Source organism: Sabethes cyaneus, chromosome 3 (assembly GCF_943734655.1).
Source record: "Sabethes cyaneus chromosome 3, idSabCyanKW18_F2, whole genome shotgun sequence".
Classification (NCBI taxonomy): domain Eukaryota; kingdom Metazoa; phylum Arthropoda; class Insecta; order Diptera; family Culicidae; genus Sabethes; species Sabethes cyaneus.
Window position 1 is genome coordinate 173568231 of NC_071355.1, and position 22784 is coordinate 173591014.

General features: G+C 42.4%; 1 protein-coding gene across 1 annotated transcript in view; it reads left to right on the forward strand.

The window, feature by feature from the left end:
- The window catches only part of LOC128741748 (protein apterous-like), a 165026-nt gene extending 142514 nt beyond the window's left edge, over positions 1-22512 (forward strand). Inside the window, exons 5-9 of the mRNA XM_053837751.1 lie at positions 1442-1615; positions 1729-1982; positions 15900-15914; positions 21931-22127; positions 22342-22512. Of these exons, the coding sequence (XP_053693726.1) occupies positions 1442-1615; positions 1729-1982; positions 15900-15914; positions 21931-22127; positions 22342-22512 (811 nt within the window). The remainder of the gene's footprint in view (positions 1-1441; positions 1616-1728; positions 1983-15899; positions 15915-21930; positions 22128-22341) is intronic.
- Positions 22513-22784: the final 272 nt, after the last annotated feature.

Below are 22784 nucleotides of genomic sequence, written 5' to 3' on the forward strand. Positions count from 1 at the left end.
TTGCTCAACTCGAGTAAATTTTCTTGCTCATGACTGATATTTTTGAGCAATGTATACGTTTACTGTAATGGTGGTCGTTGCCGGCAGTTCAAATTGAATGAATGATTCACAGTTGATTTCGTTCACTATTGTCGAGAATGAATGTAGAGAACAACACGAACATGAACGTAAGTGATTCGCTAGAATCGTAGGTTTCAGGCAATGCTAAGTTCATTTTATCTGTACTAGAAATAGCATAGAATGAGCAATACACTGCATCAATTCAGGCGTATTGGATAAATCGAATATGAAATTTCTAAGGACTGGTGACAGTCACTCGAAACTTTTCAAAGATTGCAACTTTCTAGACAGTCAGCAGCGCAAGATACAGCCCATTCAAAAGTAATACGTATGCATTAGCGCCAAGTAGTCAAAGTTCGAGGCTGGTCTAACAAGCTGGTCCTCGAATGTTCGAATCTTGGCTAGGCGGTGGTGCTAGATAGAGTCAATAGGATGGTTGTATTAGCCCTGTAATTGTCCTGTATTCTAATAGCCGGCAGCGAAGTCTGTCGATAAAGAAACGTCATAGAAAGACGTTTAAGCTCTAGACTTTGCTTTTTATTCGGAGGCTACTGTATTAGTTTTTTCTTGGAGTTCTTTCAGTCTGCTTTAGTTTCTTTAGCCATTTCCTCTGTCGTTTTTCAACTTCTCAAACACGGATGCCATAACTGTACATGGCACAACTGCTGGCAGTAATATATTATACATAAATTAGAACTGGTTTTCGATTCTTAATCACTATATTAATTGCTATTTTTCATAATACATATATACATATATATATTTTCTATTTTTTCAAGAACGGATCAAATTATTTTGCACAGCATATGCACAATATCGATACACACTGATCCTAACTGCGACCCAGCCGTCTACAGCATCACCCAGCTGCCTAGTGGCTCCTCTCCTCGTCCTTTAGTGTCAATTCAAAAACCGACAACTGCGGTTGAAGAAAAAAAAACGCATCACTTGCATTCCGTCTTCACGGAAAATTTATTGCTTCGACCCGCGCAATGTGAACCGCATATTTTAAACACAATTATTCATATTTCATGTTTGGCGTCCCGAGCCGAGCCAATTCTCGGTATGGAGTTATGAATCGCTCGGGAACGCCCCCTTGTCCCATAAGTCATCGGTGCGTGAAGAAGCGCGGGATCGCAGCCTCTCGATCGTTTCTTTCGGCTTCTTGTCAGCGGCCGGAACGATTCGGAAAAACATCTCGCGTACACTAAATAGGTTGACGGTGGCATGGCAGCAACAAGAACATGCGGATGCGAAGGAGGGAAACACTTGTTGCACCACGACCCCGAAAGCCAAAATCATATGAAGATTAATGACTCGGTTATTGTGCCTTCTTCCTTTCCGTTCTAAATGTGCCATTACCATGTTTGTGTGCTTTCAGAGTATTCGGCTCGCGGCGGTGTTCGAAATGTCTGGCTTCAATTAGTTCCTCCGAGTTAGTTATGCGAGCTCGACACCTAGTTTTCCACATACGGTGCTTTTGCTGCGCGATCTGCAATACCCTGCTCAACAAGGGCGACCACTTTACGATACGGGACTCGGCGGTACTTTGCAGGTAAGGAACCCATCCATAAATTCACAGGTTGCATTTTGTGTGCCTTGATTAAATTACTATCTGCGAGGTGGAGTCACAATAAATTCTGATTTCTTTTATCCGGCTGCCATCAGGTCCCACATCGACATCCCGCTGGACCCGGGGGCTCCGCTTCCACTGGCGATGCAGTGTCAATACCCGACCCAGTATGGTAGCTCACCCAATGCACCGTTGAGTCCGAGTGACTCGACCGGAAGCAGCAAGATGCCGCCGGCCGGTTATTTTTCGCCTCACCATGCCGTTACCGCCCTGCCGCAGCAGCCCCGCCAGAAGGGACGACCCCGGAAACGGAAGCCAAAAGACATCGAAGCGATGACTGCCAGCTTAGGTGAGTAAATGTATTTCGTTTTATTACTTTGCTCTCTCACTCCTTCTCACTGTTCGTTCCGCTCAGCCAAATAGATTTACATGGACCTCCCCGAAAGTGAATTTCGTGCATGAATAAATCGCGCGGGTTGAGCTTCTGCCTGGCCCTGGGGCTCTCGGGAGTCACGCTCTGATCGGCGAGCGCTGATTACGAACCCGTCGTGTGTTCCCCGGGAGCAGTGCAAACTGGTTCGGCCGGAATGGGCAAATTTATTGAATGGTTTGTGGTTATAGTAACGATTTGAAAAAAAAAATGGATGGTTGCGAAATACGGCCAACCGAAGACTGGGGAAATAAATAAATATTTAATGTGCCGTTCGTGACAGAAGGGAATTTCTGGCTCCGCTTGCCGCCGCAGATTTCTATCGATAATTGTTCCGCAGCGGCAATTTGACCTTTGCCTGTACAGAGGGATTTGTACCGCAAGGGATCACCGTTTAGGAGCTTATTTATAACGTATTTGTTAGTGCTTCCGAAAGCATAACAGTCGGGGCTAGCTGCAAGCTTAATTGTTCTAGCGAATGCAATGCTGGCTTTGATACGTGAAACTGCTCAAACACATTGATGTGTTTTATTATTCTCGTCTGGAAGGTTTTAAGTACTTATAATTATTTGTTTTATGTTCGTTGCGAAAGCGGAATTCAAGAAATTGAAAAATTTACCGTGAGTAATGTCCTAATAATAGGTAATTCATAATGGAATAATATCATTGACTGCTATTGTGATTCCGAAGAATGTGGGTAGATTTTCTTTACAATATACTATTGTGTTTATAGAATTTATCTATTGTCCATGACCAGAATTGTGTTTGAAAGTATTTTTGTCAGGTTTTAGATTGACATCTCACACTTGGGATAAGCGTACTTTGATTATGATATCGCTGTCAGCTAAACTATCCTAGAACCAAGAAATACTCGTGGGTGTCTCTCCCGATTTGCATTGTATCATTTAATCAAGGGTTTAATTAAAGTTAATATCTGATTGTTTCCTGAGATATGATATAAGTTTGCATGTTTTTCACTTCGAAGTTGGCGGCCTCAATCGAGGTTTCTGCTACCGGCAATTTGCCGTGTTTTACACGTCTAAATATATCCACAGAATTGTACGCCTGATTCCCTTTGTAGCTATTTGTAAGTGATCAATAATTCGTCATGATCTGTACAACTACCGACAAATCTTATAAAGAATGATGCTGATTTTTCACGCAAGGAGCGACTGGTTTATTTTTTGAACAGAACCCAGCATGCAAGCTTCTATTGAAGCTGGTAATTGTTTCAAGTAACGGCGATTGAAAATCGGGCATGATTTGATGATGTTGACCAAATCATCTATAATATGTGTTGAATTGCAGGAAATTTTACTCAATTACTTTATTTGCAATCAAGGTTGCTAGCCTTCCATAAAATATTTGAAGCCTTAAAAGCAATCGTCACGAGGAAATGAAATCCGCTTCTCCGATTGCAGCTGATTGTAGCCAATCTTGAAACGAAGTGGCATCTCAATTGAAACCAAAGCATAATTACATCATTGCTGAGTGACGATTAGCAATGAAAGGTGACGTTGTCAAGCCCAGGCTGAAAAGGCAGTGTGAGATCTCTCGAAATTTTATCTTTAGCGAAATCGACCAAAATTTACCATAAATTTAACTATCGTATGATAGTGACCTACCATAACATCTATGGTAAATTTCGCACGATTTCGTTAAATTTCGGTAAACACGAAATACCATCCAGCCATACTGTTTAAGAGAACATAGTCTTGTGAGTAAGACTAAAGATCCACTGTTTGTCATAAACTGTACAGATCATGATATTTTCAAGTATCGATATCTCACATATTAGATCAAAATCAATAATGCCAAGAGCTTGTCGTTTGGCTTCCCTCAACGTTCATGCTTCTTGCCTGTAAAACATCAGTAGAAGAATTAGTGCCTTTCAAAGTGCGCGTTTTGTTCAGATTTGCGGACACTTATAGTTTCCTTCGCGACCCAAGCTGGGAACGCAATCCATAAAAGATCAGCCTCTCACAGCCAGCCTTTTTCATTGTCTCATGTTACTAGTGTATTCAGGTAAACACATTCGTCGACTATTTCAAAAGTTACATAGTAACCATTTCCCCTATCGTTATCGGTAAACGTCAATGATATTATCCGTAAAATCTGGGACCACGTGTGGCTTCGTAATGATGGTCACACTGTGCATATCCATCCTAGGGACGGCTATTAACAGTGATTCCATTGAACGTAGTACAATGTAGTTTCTCAACGTAGTAAGCCTCAGGACGCCATGCTAAGAGCGGTTCACGACAGTGTCTGACCTGAATCGGGCGGCTAAATTAAGAAGCGCGTTGCCTCGAACATTAGAGTTAAGATCGCAGCCCTTACACTAGCGTAGTTCTAGTAAAGCAATATACCTACCTGGAATAACAGCTTGGCACCTGGGATTATTGATCGCTGAAATGAGGTGACAACATGGTCCTGCTCGAATACCGCAAGTTCAGCATAGTGGCACTGCAGGAGAACTGTCGCAAAGGTGAAAAGGTAAAGAAGAGCTGGGGCTGCATGGCGAACATGTACGGCTGATAATGAACGAGAACCGTTTTTCAGAAATTGACCTACCCTGAAGCGAGTGAAATGCTACGTGGGTGTGTCGGGGAATCTCTCGAGTGCTTTCGAATCGTACGGATATTTACAGCATGGAAATGGACTGTCTTGTATGTCATTTAGTAATGTCATTGCCAACTCCTAGGATTCGCACACGACTTCGATATCATTACTAGAAACCTTGACACGGCAGAGGCAATCTACGCCAGACGAATTGGGATTGGGATTGGGTTACAACTTACAAATCAATACGTCAAAAACCAAATATACGGTAGGAAGAGGCTCCAGAGAAAACAACTTTCGCCTCCCACGGACAGTGCCTATTGACGGCGATGAACTGGAAGTCGTTGATGAGTTCATATATTTGGGTCACTCTGGTCAATGCCGATCATGTAGACAATTTATAGTCAGATGAGGTACTCCAATAAATAACAAATACTTTCCCTCTCCAAAACGTTCCGATCAAGGAGCATATGCCGCGGCACAAAGCTGACGATGTACAAAACGCTAATCAGACCGGTAGTCCGGTATTTTGCTTACGAAAAAGATACGAGCACTTGCCGTATTTAAACGAAATGTGCTGCGGACTAGTATTGAGGGAGTACAAATGAAAAATGGCGGTGGAGCATGAACGACGAGCTACAAGCATAGTTGGAGAGATTCTCATCGCGCACCTGGTGAATTTCTGGAGACTATAGTGAGCCGACCACGTAGCAAGGATGCCGAACGACTTTCCAGTGAAATCTGTTCACCTCAAGACCCCTCCGACAATGTTGCGAATCGAGCGAGAAGTCAACCATGCCTACTCACATGCGAAAGAGTATGAGAAAAATAGCATTCAACACTTACGCCGCACACGCAGGAAAAAAACAGCCGCCGGTGCTGTGTGAAATATTTTGTTACCCACACACTCGCGCACGCTCATTTTCAAATCGTCTTCCTGCATGGCTTATTCCCGAGGCAAAAAACTCTCGGGGAATCAAATGCCGTGAGGCTGGTGGTGCACTGAGATACAAATTTTGCATTACTTTTTCTTCTTCTTCATCTTTGCCTTCGATTCTACTTACGGGCGGGAGCGCGAGCCCTCGCATGTAATCGGCATCAGCAGATCGGGCTGCAACGACGAACGACGAGCGACAACTATAGCTGTTAGGTAAACACATACGCGCAAAAACTCGTTGCACTGCATTATGAAATAAGAGCGGTAGTTTTAAAGGGATATTCATGCCCGTGTGTTCGTTAGAACGAGTACGCGTGTGTGAACAAATAGACCACATGAGTGCGGGCTGAAGCCGACATGTGTGTGTGTGTGTGTGTGTGTGTGTGTGTGTGTGTGTGTGTGTGTGTGTGTGTGTGTGTGTGTGTGTGTGTGTGTGTGTGTGTGTGTGTGTGTGTGTGTGTGTGTGTGTGTGTGTGTGTGTGTGTGTGTGTGTGTGTGTGTGTGTGTGTGTGTGTGTGTGTGTGTGTGTGTGTGTGTGTGTGTGTGTGTGTGTGTGTGTGTGTGTGTGTGTGTGTGTGTGTGTGTGTGTGTGTGTGTGTGTGTGTGTGTGTGTGTGTGTGTGTGTGTGTGTGTGTGTGTGTGTGTGTGTGTGTGTGTGTGTGTGTGTGTGTGTGTGTGACGAGACGCACAATGAGTAGCCCAGGACCGAGTGAGGACAATTTCATAATACAGCACGAGCCACCCCGGCTCTATGCTACTAGATATAAACAGAAAGTCCCAATTTTACTACAGCGCTTGTGGAGTCTTTAGCTTGATGAAAACGGGCTTTGATAATAATATTGAATAGAATGCAGGATCGTGTGATGGACTGGAGGGCGCTCAACGGGAGAATGTGTCTGTTGGTGAAAACAGACCCGTTTATTTAATGAAGGTAGGCCCGAAGATGAGAAGGTAGCATCACAAACTAACAGACGTACTACTACAGCATAGTTCCATCGCCAACAAACATTTCAAATTTTCACTCTAGCCAAGACTCAAAAAACAATCGTTGTGCCTACGAATACGTCGACCGTACGCGTAAATTTATAACATGGCTAAATTTTATAGCGAGCTGCTTTGCGCTGCGTGAAGACTGCACTGAGTGACGCTAGTGTTTTTGCGAGATTTAAGATAATCATTAAAATGACATTTTGCTAGAAAATTTATATGAAGTGTTACGTCTGTTAGACTGTGGAAGCATTCTACGTGCTACTACGTACCAGGCAACGTACGAGGGCTGTTCCACACGAGTCATCAAGATCGTCATCGGGGAGATGAATGCCCAAATCAGTAAGGAAGCGAAAAAACATAACGTTGATAGGGCCCATAACCTGCTCAATGAATCGAATGATAATGGCCAGCAATGCAACAAGTATACAGCTTCGCGGGGCTTGGTCAACAGAAACATTTTTGTTTCATGTTGAAATCCACGTAATTAAGGTGGACAAGGTCACGTGGAACGCATCTGATCAACGAATAATGGACCCATCTAACGTTATTCTCATCGATGGCATGTTTTTCTGATGATTTGGGACATCACCTAGTAGCTTACTTACTTACATACTTACTTACTTAGGTGGCTTGTCGTCCTAAGACAAAGCCTGTTAAACAAGGTTTCTCCAATTATCTCGGTTGTGGGCTACCGCTCTCCAATTCCTCGGACATCGAGTACTCTCCATCAAGTCTCGCTCCACCTGGTCTAACCATTTTGTTCCCACCGGATTTAAGGTAAATACCATCTTTGCAAGGTAGTTGTCCGGCATTCTTGCAACAGGCCCTGTCCATCGTATCCGTCCAGAATTAGTCACCTTTTGGATACTGAGTTCGCCACAGAGCTGCGCCACAGAGTTCGTGGTTCATTCTCGGCCTCAATACTCTGTTCTCCTGTACGCCACCGAAGATCATTTTTAGCACTCGTTTTTCGAAAACTCCGAGCACTCGCAGGTCGTCCTCGAGCTTTTTCCATGTTTCATGCCCATAGAGAACAACCGGTCTAATAAGCGTCTTGTACAGGTTGCACTTTGCACGGGAGCTCGGTTCTGCTCGACCGCAATTGCTTTTGAAGCCCGTAGTAAGTGCCACTTGCGCTGATAATACGCCTCCGAATCTTACGGCTGGTATCATTGTCCGCCGTTACCAGTGAGTCAAGGCAGACACATTTGTCGACTACCTTAAACTCATCGAAGTCGATCATTATACTACTGCCCAAGCGGCTTTGGCCCAAGCGGTTCCGCTGCCCAGCATGTACTTAGGTTTAGACGTATTTACCTTTAACCCACCCTTTTCTGCTTCGCGCTTTAGTCTGGTGATCACCTAGTAGCAGCATATCGGATTGAACAATCCGATAACTATGGCTTTAACTTCTTGTTTGGAGCTTTAAAACGGTTAGATATGCTAATCCATAAGAGAGGTCACAACGGCGGAGGTTGGCAAAGAAACCTCAAGTTCGCGAAATAACTGGTTTTCTGGGGGACAACTTAACCAAGTACCGATAATCGCGGATCGAGTTGATCACGATCCAGAGGAGAAAAAAAGCGTCAAAAGGAGGACAGAGATAGTCAAGAATTAAAATAATTATTTCGGGCTAATGACTCGCGCAAGATCTATGCGAAGATGCTCTAATCTCTTAAGGGCTACACACCAAAACCTCATCGGAAAAGGACGCCGGACGAAGATGGAAATCTAATCTCAAACAAGCGCGAAATAGTCGCCAAATGGAAGCAGTTCTTCGATGAGCACTTCAATGGGTCCTTGGGTACGAAAGTGACCCCGTTGGCTTCGTATAACTCTAGGACATTCGTTGAATAGTAGCACGAAGCTAGTTCCTGCCAGGAACTTCCTGCTATTTTAACGGAGGAAGCAAACGCTTCTGCAGACATTCCTTGGGGTAGATCTGCCCGTTTACAGTCCCGGTAGTCACAAGCACTCCGTTTGACACATGAGCAGATCATGTATTTCTTGGCATATTTTCTAAGTTTCTGCTAACTTACTTCCTCCGGAACATGAAACTTGTGCTGGGCGGTGAAGAACAGAAGCCCCGGAAGCTGCCGGAAGTCCGGCTTGATGTAAGTCTCATCATCCATGATGAGATTATGAGGCTTCGTCAGCATGTGGGTGTACAGTTTCCGAGCCCATGACTTTCTCATCATATTTTGCAGTTTGTCACGATTTGGAGCCTTCTGCACTTTGTACGTATGCAGTCCCTCTCGGTCCTTGGCTTTCTGAACGAAAAACTTGGATAGGTTCAACTTTTTAGCCACATCCATGACTGAAGCATTGGGATTCCACCTAAACGCTTTCACGACATGCTTGTGATCCTGATTACTAATAGAACATCCATTCTAACCGTATTTCTTCTTTCGTCATAGTTTCATAGTAACGTTTAATATCACGACTCACCGTTGACTGCACGATTCCGAGTTGTTTTACGATGTCTCGATGAGAAAGTCGAGGATTTTCCAGATGCTTGCGCCATATCAATTCGCCACGTTGCTTTTCGGATGATGCCATTTTTTCCGAAATTTTCGGAAAACTGTTAGCGATAAAAATACAGTGTAAACAATACACTCTAAACTACTTCTACCCAATTTTTCAAGAGAACATACTCAATTTTCTACAGCGTTTTTTCCGTGATTCAATTTGATATGGGGCCCGCCCAGTTAGCTCCGGAGTACGATGCTGGTATAATAATCCAGTCGTCGTATATTCGAATTTCGACTGGGCGGTGCCGCTACAGAGTTAATAGGATCTTTGCACTAGCCCCGTAATATTCCTGTACATTAAAAACCGACTGCGATATCTGTCGATAAAGAAGGGTCAAATTCCAAAGGACGTTTATACCCATGGCTTTGCTTAATTTGATGTGGGACACCTTTTGGGCATTGTGAGGAACGTGCTGCTCGAGCCACAGATGCTGATAAGTACGAGCTCCCTTATTACCCTTCCTTCATGCTGAATTCTACTTTACTCCGTTGGCAGTTGGCAAAAAAGTTACTCTTATAGTGAATGTGTAATTCCCAAGCAGCACACTTTTATGATTTCTGGTTGCACACTTTTATCATTTCTGGTACTGACTGAAATTAGTTATTATTCGGTTACCACAACTAGCTTATAACAACTGTGCTAGCAGGGTTGTCAGAGGGTGGGGGGTTGTCAGGTAACAAAAATAATTTAGTTTGGCTCATAATAGTGGCACAATTTATCTATTTTTTCGGCGTCCAAAATGACTCAACATTAGTCGAAACAGTATGTTCACAGCCAGCAATATCTCCTATCTGCGCAACCGGAAATGCCACCGACGATTTCCCAGCTTCTAATCATAAAACTACACACGGGGACCACCACAATCAGTCCCACGCACAATTCTGCTGAAACAACCTGTTACCACTCGACTGGCTCTGGCCACTCGACAACACATCACTCATCGTTTTAATGTCCCAACGTAAAAACTTTCATTCACCATTCCGGCTAAAAACAAAAAAGCAAAAGTTTATCGCTATGAGTGGATGAGTGTGGAAACGGTTAAACCAACGGACAGGCAGCTCCCCCGTTGGCTCCATCCAGTTTCATTCAAGATTTAAAGAAAGCTCTATCCGATGGTGAATGTGCTTCAAGACCGAATGGCAAGCACCTTTTTCCTAGTGCTGTTTTATAGTCGCACCCGTCGCAGAGATATATAGTCGCAGCCGATCGTTCCCACGGTTTTTCGGGTGTTTCTCCTTGGAGCCAGCGAACGGTCGGAAGCCAGTAGCAGCCGACTGAGTGGGACGTAGCGTAGGAACAGAAAAGGAGGTGTTGGTTTTTCGAAACCAACAAAATCTTCGGCAAGTCGGGATCGTAAAAAGAAGCAATGTAGTAGGTTGAGAAAAAAAAATCTTTTCAAATAGGTTAGCAACATTGCAGATGAATAGGAAACGATCGCTAAGAAGAAAGTTCAAAATTATACAGGACGATGGTTGAAGGACGGGATCATCGCTAGGCTGGTTAAACACAGAGTCGGTTGGTTACTCCCTCGCAACGTATTCTGAGGGCCGTGGCGAGCAGAACGAACGGGTGGTGGTGAAGCTGGAAAAGATCACCGACAAGGGGTGCCGAAATTCGGTAGCACTGCCACTGTCTAGCCAGAGGCGGTCGGTCGATCGGTCGGTGTGGGGAATTTCGCCCGCTCAAAATAAATAATAACCGGCCTTGGTACAGTGCCGGCACACAAGCGAGCGCGGCGGCGGTGTGATCGAACAGACGCAATGATACTCTCTACAGCGCAGCCCCCGAGGGCTTCCGACTGTGGTACGTGGCGTGGCGACCGTCGAGCTATAGGTTACTGGAGCCACGACCGGCACCGGGAAGGCGTTAACGGCAATCGCAAACAATCGCAGAGCTCGAGTTCTTCAGAGTTGTTTTGTTCCGAAGCAGGCTATTTGCATTGCTGGTTAGTGTCGGGATCTGTAAGAACGGAATCGATCGAACGGCGGTCTTGTGATAAAGACACAAATGTTCGAATCGAGAAATTTAGTGGCATCAGTGCCGGTAACAAAGAAAAAGGTATAATTTTAGAAAATAAGCGAACTTTTATTTCAAAAATCATGATGTCAAACTTGATGATACTTCGATTTGCGATGCATACAAGAATATATTTCCTGAGACCATGTGCGCTTATTATTGATTCACGTTCAATTATTGCTTATTTATAAATATGAATCAAAGCAATAATAGACCTGTGCCTTGTTCCGATGCATGTGAGCTTCCCTAAAAATTTATGATTATGTCAATCTTTATCTTTAATAAAGTTTTATTAATATCTTTATCTACATCCACTATAATCTAATGGAACGGAACGACGCGCAACTATTCTGCGCCTTCATGCAGCCGCTTAGCAAGCTTCGAATCCCCCACAGACACGGTCCAATAAAAAAGGTTCAAATCAGTAGCCAAAATGAAGCAGAAAATGTGCCAATTCCGGTCACGGATTGCGTTTCGCAAATACCATTGGATGATTCGTTTTCCAGGGATTGAAATTGGTCTCCGGACTTGAACTGATGACATGTATAGTCACGAACATCCCACCCAAGTTACCGTGCGCCACCGTCTTTGTGATGCTCGATGAAGGATCGGGTAATATATTCTGTCATCCGTTTGTTCCGAACTATTTACTAACTGAAAAATTGAGACAAAACCAACGATCGTTTATCTTCATTAGGACCAAATACCGAAACTGCCCCTCTATTAACGTGGCCTAATCGCTACTCTTCTGCCAACTGTTTCTCCTATTTCCAACTTTAGCACCTTGTGCAAAGTCAAAAAGTTAATAAACATATCATAAAAACACTTCAATAGTCTTCCACAGTAAACGTAAACAGCACAAACTAATAGAGAGAAAAAAAGGAACCTTATCTTTTCATCTGTACAGCCTACGGAATTCCATACACTGCGCCTTCTGTTCTGAGGATCGAGCCTGCTGTTTCGGTAAAGATCTCTATCAGCTACTGACTCGAAAGAAAAAAGGAACTTTTTCGAAAAACTAGAAGGTCGTTCCCGTGCGGCAGGGGTTCATTATTCGCTAATTTACGGTATGGTCACAAGTCTAGCCCACTTCAAACACATACACCCAAACACACTCACAGCTGTATGGATTAGAGATTTCGAGATAAGCTTCGATTCGTTTCCTTTTTCTCAGGCTGACAGAAGAACGAACGGCTTATGGTTCTATTATTTAATTTAGAACATATTCGTCGTCGTGCCTTTTGTGAGTGCAGTCTCGGTGTCGGTCGGTGCCGGTTCATCCCCCTGAAGCCTCAATGCTTCCTTCAGCAAACGGTGGCTGCACGATGATTACAGGGGACGAGCCTCATCGATCCATCCGTCGTTGTTATTCTTTCAATTTTATGAGCATGACTCTGTCGAAATTTCATTTCGGAAATTTTATGGTCCGCTCGACGGCGGCCGATCTTCATTTTATGGTGTATATTTAGGTGATCGTAAAGTAGGCAATCGGAGCCATGATTCGTGGGCTTCAATTGTGGCAGGTTTTTCAGATCGTGGCTTTGTTTAAGGGTGATATGCATCTACCGCGTATTATCCAGTGAATCGCATGAAAACACACCAGAGGTAATCTGACGTTCGATTTACTGCAAACAAAGTGATTTAGATAGTGGAAATCTATAGGGGTAAATATTCAGCAACCGAATTGGAACGGCAATTGCATGACAGCCTAAGAACTTCCTTCTGTAACCTGTGATTCGCAGCATGTCATTGAGCAGATGGACATGCGGAAATACATCGCTCGAACGAAATCAACAGACGAAATATTCCCGCAGGCAATGCCTGAGTTGGTTGCACGCTGGTTGTTTCGTATCTGAAAAGTTTTATTTGAAAACAAAAACGCAGGCTGAGGAAAAATGGACCACTGTAAAGGTACAATAAAAGTACAAATAAACAGGTTCCAGATTTCCGAGAAACGAATCTCTCGGAGTTCACCTATTCCAGTTATGACCAAGGAGCACCCATCTTAGGCGAGTCCTCCGTTGTGTACCTTCCCGAAACGGCGTGGTTGGACTTTAACGATTCTTTTATTATTTGTACGGATTTTATGACTGCTTTATTATCTGTGCTGTTAACGGGTTAGTGTTAAACATATTAATATAAAGCAGGCGGAAAACAGCGAAGGTGGAGCGCTGCGTCCGAACTGTAGGATTGCTTATGACTTTTTAAGAACCATTCCTGGTCAAGTGCTGAACATTAAACAGCTTCCGATCGGCATAATGTCTCTGAGAAATCTCGCATACATTAGGCTACCTGTTTCAAAGCGCAAGCCGGTCCATTGCGCTACTAAATGGTTATGTCAATGTTTAACTGACTGCCGAAGAACAAAACTATCCGGCCGGATTCGGGAGCTACGATGAGCTTGGTGGTTACTTCAAGTGACCGAACTCTTCTTTCCGCCGATTTGCTGCGTTGGCGCAATAGTCGAAAATAGAATATAAACAGTTTTTACTTTTATTTTGTTCAAAGCCATTTTTTAGTTTGAAAATTTCGTAATTCAATGAAATAATTTCATAAATTACAAATTGTAAAACAGACCTATAGGACAATTATGGGACTAGTGCAACGATCCTACTGACTCTTTCCCTATGTTCTGGACTACCAGGTTTGGCAGAATTCGTCGTCTCTTTTATTCTCGTGTTCTTATGGAACTGCGAGTTTGACGTCACACTGGCAGTCCCATAAGGACACTAGAGAACACGGGAATGACACTTCCAATACCAACCTGTACAAAAAAAAAAAACGTAGCCAACATAGAGCGGGCCCAAGCTGACAACTCCATAGATGGGCTCAAGCTGACAACCGAGTCGAATGTGTAAATTGTTAAATGTTGTTAGTTTTAGTTTGATTTTAGCCAAGGTTTTAGCATCACATAGCCAATGCCAGGCAGGCAATTGATGCGAAATACATGAAACTGTGAAAATGGTTAGTTAAATTCGTTTTGTGAAATCGCTTTGCGTTTGCCGCCTTTTTCATGTGAGCAACGAAAATGTGACGTCATATCAGCCCCCTGCTAGAGAATGAAAGTGACGACAAATTCCGTCTGCCAAACCTGGTAGTCCAGAAGATAGACTCTTTCCAGCTTTTGACATTTCAGTAATACATCGCACGTTTTGCACGTGCACGGTAAAACCAAAGGAACGTGCGGAAAGAAAACGTGCGATGTATTACTGAAATGTTAAATATGATGGTTCGTAAAAAGCTGGATAGCAGCACCGTCCAGCCGAGACTCGAACATACGACGTTTAATTTGTTAGGCTAGCATCGTACACCGAGGCTAACTGGGCGCTCTACCCAATTATTTTATCCAAACGGATTTATCTGTTTTGCTCTGAACTTTTCCTATTTCCCACTCAAAACGACATCCTTACTCGTTAGAAGGCTAACAGCATTTTTTCCTCAATGAGCATTTTCTATAATATAATACACAAATGAGAGCAGAATGTGTACTTACCTTTCATTTTGGATGGATTGGATAAGATACAAGTTATTTTCGTAAAATTAGACTCCAAATGAACTTCTTCTAGTATCTAATACAGAAGGATTTTCTCAGTTGCTTGATTCGCGCTGTACGCTGCTGACATTCTGCTCTATTAATCGTCTCTTTTATTGTAAACTGCAAACTTATAGGTGCATCTCATACTAGGTACACGCACACACACACTTTGAACGCAAATACAAATGTAAATACAGCGTAAAGCAGCATTTAAAAGCAATCATGCACACACTCATTTGCGCGTGCCCTTCTGCTTCACTTTGCCGTGCTCAATATAAAATACTAAATTTAAGCACTTTTTACAGCAGATTCAACAGTAAGTATTAGCCAATCAATAGCCTGCAGCAGTTTTATGTCAAGATTGCATCCATATTTATGACTAATCCACTGAATTTTACAGCAAAAGATGTGAACCACCGCGCCGCACTGACGAACGTTCGATTCAATACACACATTTCCCGAACGGCTGTCAAAGTATTCATAAACTAACATAGAATTCATCATGTTCATTTTAGATTGCTTGCGAATCATTACCGATTGCGTTTCATTAATTAACCATCGTTTCACGAGTTAATAACAAAGTGCTTCCGAATAAGCATCATATGGACACATTTTGTTCATCCGCTTGTAAACTCACCCAGGTTTAACATAAACGGTAAATCAACCGTTTATTGGCATTCCAGGCATTTTTTACTGCATAGCTGCTGTAAATTGGCATTCCAAAATTCTATTAAAATTCTTCTTATCTACTGCAAATAAGCATTGTCAGCACTGAAAGAGGGTTAGCAGTAAATTTAGCCGTATAGTTCGCGAAAGTGGTTTTTAAGTAGCTTTTGAGGTGACTTAAATGTTTATTAGCTTGTATTTGAATTGCATTAGTAATGCTTATTGGTTGCCTGCCTTGGTTGAATTCTCAAGGTTGAATAAAAAAGTTCGTATCAAAGAAAGGGCTTTGATTTTTTAGTACTGCAAACAATTTCGAAAGAAATAAATTTTTACAATGTTGTTTTTATTTTTCAATGATGAAAGCAAAATTAAAACCTACCTTAAAACGGTTAGCAATTCTGTTGAACGTAATTGCAGTCAGATGAGGTATAAATACCGGGGCAAACGCAATTTTTAAATTGGGTTGTTTAACGGTATGTAGATTTTCATGGTATTAGATTAGGGCAGGAAGTATGGCAACGTAAATATATTGATTTTTGTTTTTACTAATGTACTATCGTCAAAAAAGCATTTTTCTTCTTTTAAATGACTCGTCCAGTCATCAAAACTACATGTCATTGAGCAACTGCATCCAGCTTTTTTACGAGCCATAATGACGGACAACATAATCCGTGTTCGTAATATTTGAACAGCATTTTTGACATTTCTGTATACATCGCAAATTTCCTTTTCCCACGTTCTCACGGCAAAACTAAAGGAACGTGCGGAAAGACAATGTATACTCTTAAATGAGTCTACCTGTAAATAGGTCGGATTAAGTTAAAGCTATGTTGAAACTACTCAAAATGCCCTTAAAGTGTACAAACTCAAACTTTGGGTAAAAATTACAACCAATTTTGGTTACTTGCTACCGATAATTGTATTATTCTCAATGACAAATAACGCACTTTTAAGTTCATACTACTTACCAATTGTTTGGGCATTTTGAGTAGTTTCAACCTAGCGTTAACTAAATCTGACCTATTTACAGGTAGAATAATTTAAGAGTGTACGATGTCAACAGAAATGTCAAAAAGGCTGCTAAAATAATACGAACACTGATTAAAGGGTGTCCCACATAAAATTGCTTCACGAAAAAAAAACGCAGCAGAAAACTAGTTGACCTCTTTTTTAAACTTTCAGACAATAAGTTTTTGGCATATTTATTTTATTCAATTTCAATATCATAACCGTATGCTCGCACCTTTCGCCTAACTCCACTCACAAGGTTCTGTACAACATCTGACTACAGCTTCTTCTGTACGAAACTCACTTTTTCGTCATGTCTTCCTATGGTTTGACCTACTTGAGATGCTTCCATAGTGCCTGCTTCATAATAGCCCAGTATCTTTCGATTGGACTTAGTTCCGGAGCGTTGGGAGCTGAGGGGATGTTCACGTCCTTAGGTTCGAAAGTGACCCCGTTGGCTTCGTACCACTCCATGGCATCCTTTCAATGGTGGCACAAAGCTACTCGGGCCAGAAGATCGCAGCGACCTCATGTTGCTTCAACTGACGAGTCAACTGGTAGTCACGTACGGCGTACTTTAGTTGCACATGAGCAGATCGCTTGCCAAATCATGTATTTCTTGGCTAACTTTGCAAGTTTCTGCTTTCTTACTTCCTCCGGAACATTAAGTTTGTACTGGGTGGTGATGAACAGTAGCCCTGGAAGCTGCCGAAAGTCCATCTTGACGTAAGTCTCATCATCCATGATGAAATAATGAGGCTTCGTCAGCATCTGGGTGTATAGTTTCCGGGCCCGTGACTTTCCCACAGTATTTTGCCGTTCGTCACGATTTGGAGCTTTCTGCATTTTGTGTATATGCAGTCCGTCCCGATCCTTGGCTCTCTCAACGAAAGACCTGGACGGATTCAACTTTTTGGTCACATCTCTGACCGAAGCATTGGGATTCCGCAAAGACGCTTCTACGACACGCTTGTGATCCTGATCGCTAATAAAACATCCATTCTGACAGCATTTCTCTTATCACTGCATGTTGACTGCATGATTCCGAGTTGTTTTTCGATGTCCCGATGAGAGGGTTGAGGATTTTCCAGGTGCTTCACAAAATCAATTTGCGACGTTGCTTTTCTGGTGACGCCATTTGTTCAAATTTTCGAAAAACTTACAGCGATAAAAAATACAGTGTAAACAATACACTCTAAACTACTTCTACCCAAATTTTCAAGAAAAATACTCAATGGGTAATTTTCTGCAGCTGTTTTTCTGTGATGCAATTTGCGTTTCAAGGCGTCCATCTAGTTTTTTTTACTAGCCATAATGTCGGAAGGCATAAAGAGGGTCGCTAAATTGTCAATTTAGGGACCCTCTTCATATCTTCCGCTATTATGGCTAGTAAAAAACTAAATGGACGCCTTGAAACGCTACATCGCAAACGACCTGGGCATCTAAAGTCAACTGGAGTCTGTTCTGTGATTTTTGACATTTTAATGTCACCTAGTACAGTTAAGGGGAAATGAACAGTCATTAACTTTTCATCGGAATGCCCAATTTCGGAAGCAGTTTTTGGGGCCCTAAACAGGAGCTCTGTTTTAAGAAATGTATTTTTCTTGCCCATCTGCACCTAGAATATATTTTCATGAACAAAATTTTTGTTTCAAACAAAACAACTGCTTTTGAAATTTACAGATTCAGTGGCGACTCCTTAAAACTCCATAATATAAGGTATAGTAATGAGGTAGTACAGTGCACCAATCGAACTGCCAAACGCGCGTAGCTATCGAACAAAATGTGCTACCACGATATTTTGCTCAGAAAACTTACTGGATTTTATTGAATTCTCTACCTAGTTTTTTACGAGCCATAATGGCGGAAGGCATAATCCATGTTCGTATTATTTTAACAGACTTTTTGACAGTTCTGTTTACATACACGCTTAAAAAATTTAACTTACGAATGAAATGAGTGACTTTCAACTCAAAAATGAGTAAAAACCGACTCGCTTTTACAAAAAGTGGAACAGCCCAAAAATATGAGTAATTTGGCAATTTCTCAATTCTGATTAGTTTAGGCCGACCTCATAACTGAGTTAAATTTACTCGTAATTTGAGTAAGTACTACTTAGTTTTTGGTCAAATGGGACTCATTTTTGAGTAAATATTGCACATTAATGAACTTCTGCTTTGAACTCATAAAACGAGCAAGAGTTACTCGTTAAAATTACAGTTACAGTTAAAATAGTGTGTAAAAATACGCATGTTTTGAGCTGTTCCATATTTTGTCAAATTTTTAAGCGTGTAGCTCATTTTGTTTCCGCGCGTTCTCACATCAAAACTAAAGTAACGTGCGGAAAGAAAATGTCCGATGTAAACAGAAATGTTAAAAAGACTGTTAAAATAATACGAACACGGATTATGCCTTCCGCCCTTATGGCTCGTAAAAAGCTGGTTACTTTGGCGGGGCGTTGAAGCCTGATTGCGACAACAACTGGATGCAGTATATTTTTTGGAAACTTTCGTTTGATTTTCTCGCATCCTACCAAAATACATACGCGAAACGCTCTGTACATAGTAGGTTAATCATCCTACAGGATCAGGCACGCGTGCGAAAATGAGGGATAATATAAGCATGCTGACAGTCCATTTTAGTATTTTATGAAGGTGATCACTAGACACAATCGCGGACAAGACACTTCTAACTCTTACAAAATGTTAAAATAAAACAAATTACTTTAAACTTACACGTCGACCGGTTTCAGGCATCATATGCCTATCTTCAGGACGAGAGCCGATGTCCAACTGATCACTGTGTCGTTATTGTATCATCATCGATGCAACGTCGTAGAGAGAGTGAGAAAGATGTCAGTGGGAGAGTGCTAAACTAATTAAAACTGTGAAGAAGGTTTCATTGCTTAATGCTTGGGAATCAATGTTCATTTCCAATGCAGCGAAACCGCTTATGAATGATGATGACGCACCAATAATCTCGCCTCTCTTCAATCTTATAAGAAAAAATTAAGCTGTGACATCTTTCTCACTCTCTCTACGACGTTGCATCGATGATGATACAATAACGACACAGTGATCAGTTGGACATCGGCTCTCGTCCTGAAGATAGGCATATGATGCCTGAAACCGGTCGACGTGTAAGTTTAAAGTAATTTGTTTTATTTTAACATTTTGTAAGAGTTAGAAGTGTCTTGTCCGCGATTGTGTCTAGTGATTGTGGTGCTCTTACGTTGCACAAAAAATTTATTTGTTAAATTATGAAGGTGGTTTTTGTTTTGACCTTAACCTTCATGCAAGTTAGAATTGGCTGACAGCATGCTGGCACTGTCGAGCATTGCCGCTCATGTAAAATCCGATTCAAATTCTCGGTTTGGAAAATTATTTTTATTTTTCTCAAAGTACAGAATGTGTGAAAATAGTTAAAAATTCAGCAGAATCAATTCACTTTGTCTTGATACGACCACCATTAGTTTTGGTTATGGACTTGAAACGGTAAAAAAACTGTAACTTGCCGGTATTTTGCTCCTCAAAACGACCCAGAGAGAATATTTTTCATTGGATTTGCCTCTGGTGAATTCGAGAGCCACTGCGTGGTCAGTTCTTCTCCATCCATAGATGGTAGATTAACACGATGGATTTTTTTGCAGGCAGTGAATGTAGCTAGAAAAAAAATTGAGCCTTGTGCGTTCAGCAGCGCAAACTACTGCCTGTATAAGAATACTGAGAATAGTGAGATAATTCTGCAATATTTTCCATGCCATCTTTAAGATTTAAGTAACCTTCCCGAAGACCGCAATTTTCTAGACAGTCAGCAGCGCAAGATACAGCCTGTATATGAATACTACATGTTTACTAGCGCCACATAGCGAGATAATGTCGGAATACTATAGTTTAATGAAAACCTGTTGATCTACCGAACAACTCTGTCGAAGACACCAACCTTCTATCCAGCTTTTTACGAGCCATAATGGCGGACAGCATAATCCGTGTTTGTAATATTTGAACAGCATTTTTGACATTTCTCTAATACATCGCACGTTTTCTTTCCGCACATTTTTTTAGTTTTACCGTGAACGCGCGAAAAGAAAACCTGCGATGTATTAGAGAAATGTCAAAAATGGTGTTCAAATATTTCGAACACGGATTATGCCTTCTGCCATTATGGCTCGTAAAAAGCTGGATACGGTCAGGATCACGAGTTATTCAATGTTGGAACCAATTAAGTCAATTCCCATATGCTACATAAATTCCAATAAGGACGTTCGATCGCCTTAACCGGAACCTAGCAGTTATTAAGTTTTCTTCGGAAAGCCTAATTTCGGAAGCAGTTTTTGGGCCCAAAAGCGGGATTCTGTTTATGAAAATGTATATATTGCATTCTTCTTGCCAATCTGAACACAGCGAATATATTTTCATGAACAGAATTTTTGCTTCAAACAAAAAAACTGCTTTTGAAATTGACAGAATCGATGACGACTCTTTCACCTGAATGGAATCACTCGACACCGTTCTTATTGGAAACGTTCTTCGAACGAAACCGCTATTCGGGGGACTGCTGTATATTTTTCACTTGATTAAACAACGCGTTGCAACGGTGTGGACATTCGCGTCTTGCAAAATGCCTTGTGAGTAAAGTTGAGATTACTCTTTTAGCATGCCAGACGGGCATTGGCATTAGCAAATAGTCGAAATATTTGTGCTTCCAATTGTGATTCAAGCCTATTCAATTTGATTTATTTTTCCAAAGACATCCACCGGACAAATATATTTTGTACACTTGAAACGCGGCTTTTCCCCCTAGTATTCATGACGGGTCCAATAAATTTCACGCGAAAGCAAGCACCCATAAACAAGAAAAAATATAATGAATTTTATTGCCCAAAAGTATCCACTTGTCGCACTCCGAAATGACCCCCTGAACCGGCCATAAATTCCTGCTTAAGCGACCTTCAAGATCATCACCCATCTCCGGTTGCAAACGACCATTACCGCTTTTTCGAGAGGCTGTATCTTGGAGCCGCGCCGGTGCTGCGGTTTCCCAGGTCGCTCAAAGCCACTGACACTCGAATCTGCGCTCGTCGTTCGGTAGACAGCGACATTTTCGGCCATAAAACATGCTTCCTCTTTCGCTGCCTCGGCAAGCGCGGCATCCTGGTTGTTGTTCCGTCACTGCAGCGCGGTTCATGTTTTCGGAGATGAAGACATCTTATTACTTTTACGATTATTACTATTGGCAAAAGTGCTCAGAGCAGATTTCGTCCAGCCGTGTCTGCAAGCCCCGTACTCAGCGTACTGAATTCATGTTTTGTGTTTTTTTTTGGTGAACACTTGGCAGAAGTTCATTACCGCCCTTTGGCTCCAGCCATTTACGTGCTCTCAGACACCACAGCTCGCAGGCTTGTGCTGGGAGCATGGCCTTTTATACACATTCAACAGATCTGGGTAAATAATCCCTGGCACATGTTTTGTTTCGAGAGGAAAAAGTATTGCCATGTAGTGCCCTGTCGACATTTTACCATTTTCAGCCTGTGAACTACTCTATAGCTGTGATATGTCTTTTTTAGATTCAAGTGTCTAAGGTCTTATGGTTGTTTTTTCTTCTTCTATTTCGAATTGCAGACCTCAACACCGAGTACCTAGATTTGGGCTTCAGTCGGGGCCTTGGTTCATCGTCGCGGGCCAAACGAATGCGAACATCGTTCAAGCATCATCAGCTGCGCACCATGAAGTCCTACTTCGCCATCAATCACAATCCGGACGCGAAAGACTTGAAGCAACTGTCGCAGAAAACCGGCCTTCCAAAGCGAGTGTTACAGGTTAGTAGTTGAATTCTTTTTGGTGGAATTTTTTTCTGCCTCAATTATTAAATAAGATGAATGCATTTGTCTTTCCGACATCTTCCTAGTCAAACCTTTCCTGTCCTGCTTTCTTTCGAACCGATCTGCTTTCTTTCCCCACACCTACGACAGTCAGTCTGATCGATTTTCATTTTGCCATTTCTTTTCGATTTCGCCCCACGCTTTTCCGCAGGTCTGGTTCCAGAACGCACGCGCAAAATGGCGCCGGATGATGATGAAGCAGGAGGGCAAAATTATCGACTCAGACAAGGGTGACGGCTCACTCGATCTGGATGGGTACGTGTCCCACAGCCCCGGGTCGTACATCATGGGCGGCCCAGGCAGTCCTGCCTCGCTGGACTAGTAGCACCGGATGGCGGTCACTGTCCGGCGGATGCTGCAACAGGAGCAGCAGCGCTTTCGCTGCCATGAGCAGCCCCGTCGGCAGGATGATTTGCGGGAGCAGCAGCAGCAAAAACAGCTTTGTCATCAAACACGGCAGCAGAGGATGGTAAACGCAAATAACCAGGGGTCTACCAATTCAGCAGGCAATAGTTGACTGGAAGGAAATTCGAATCAGCAAATTCCTATTTCTTATGGTGGGGTGACCACGTTGGAGAGCTAATTGGGCGTATA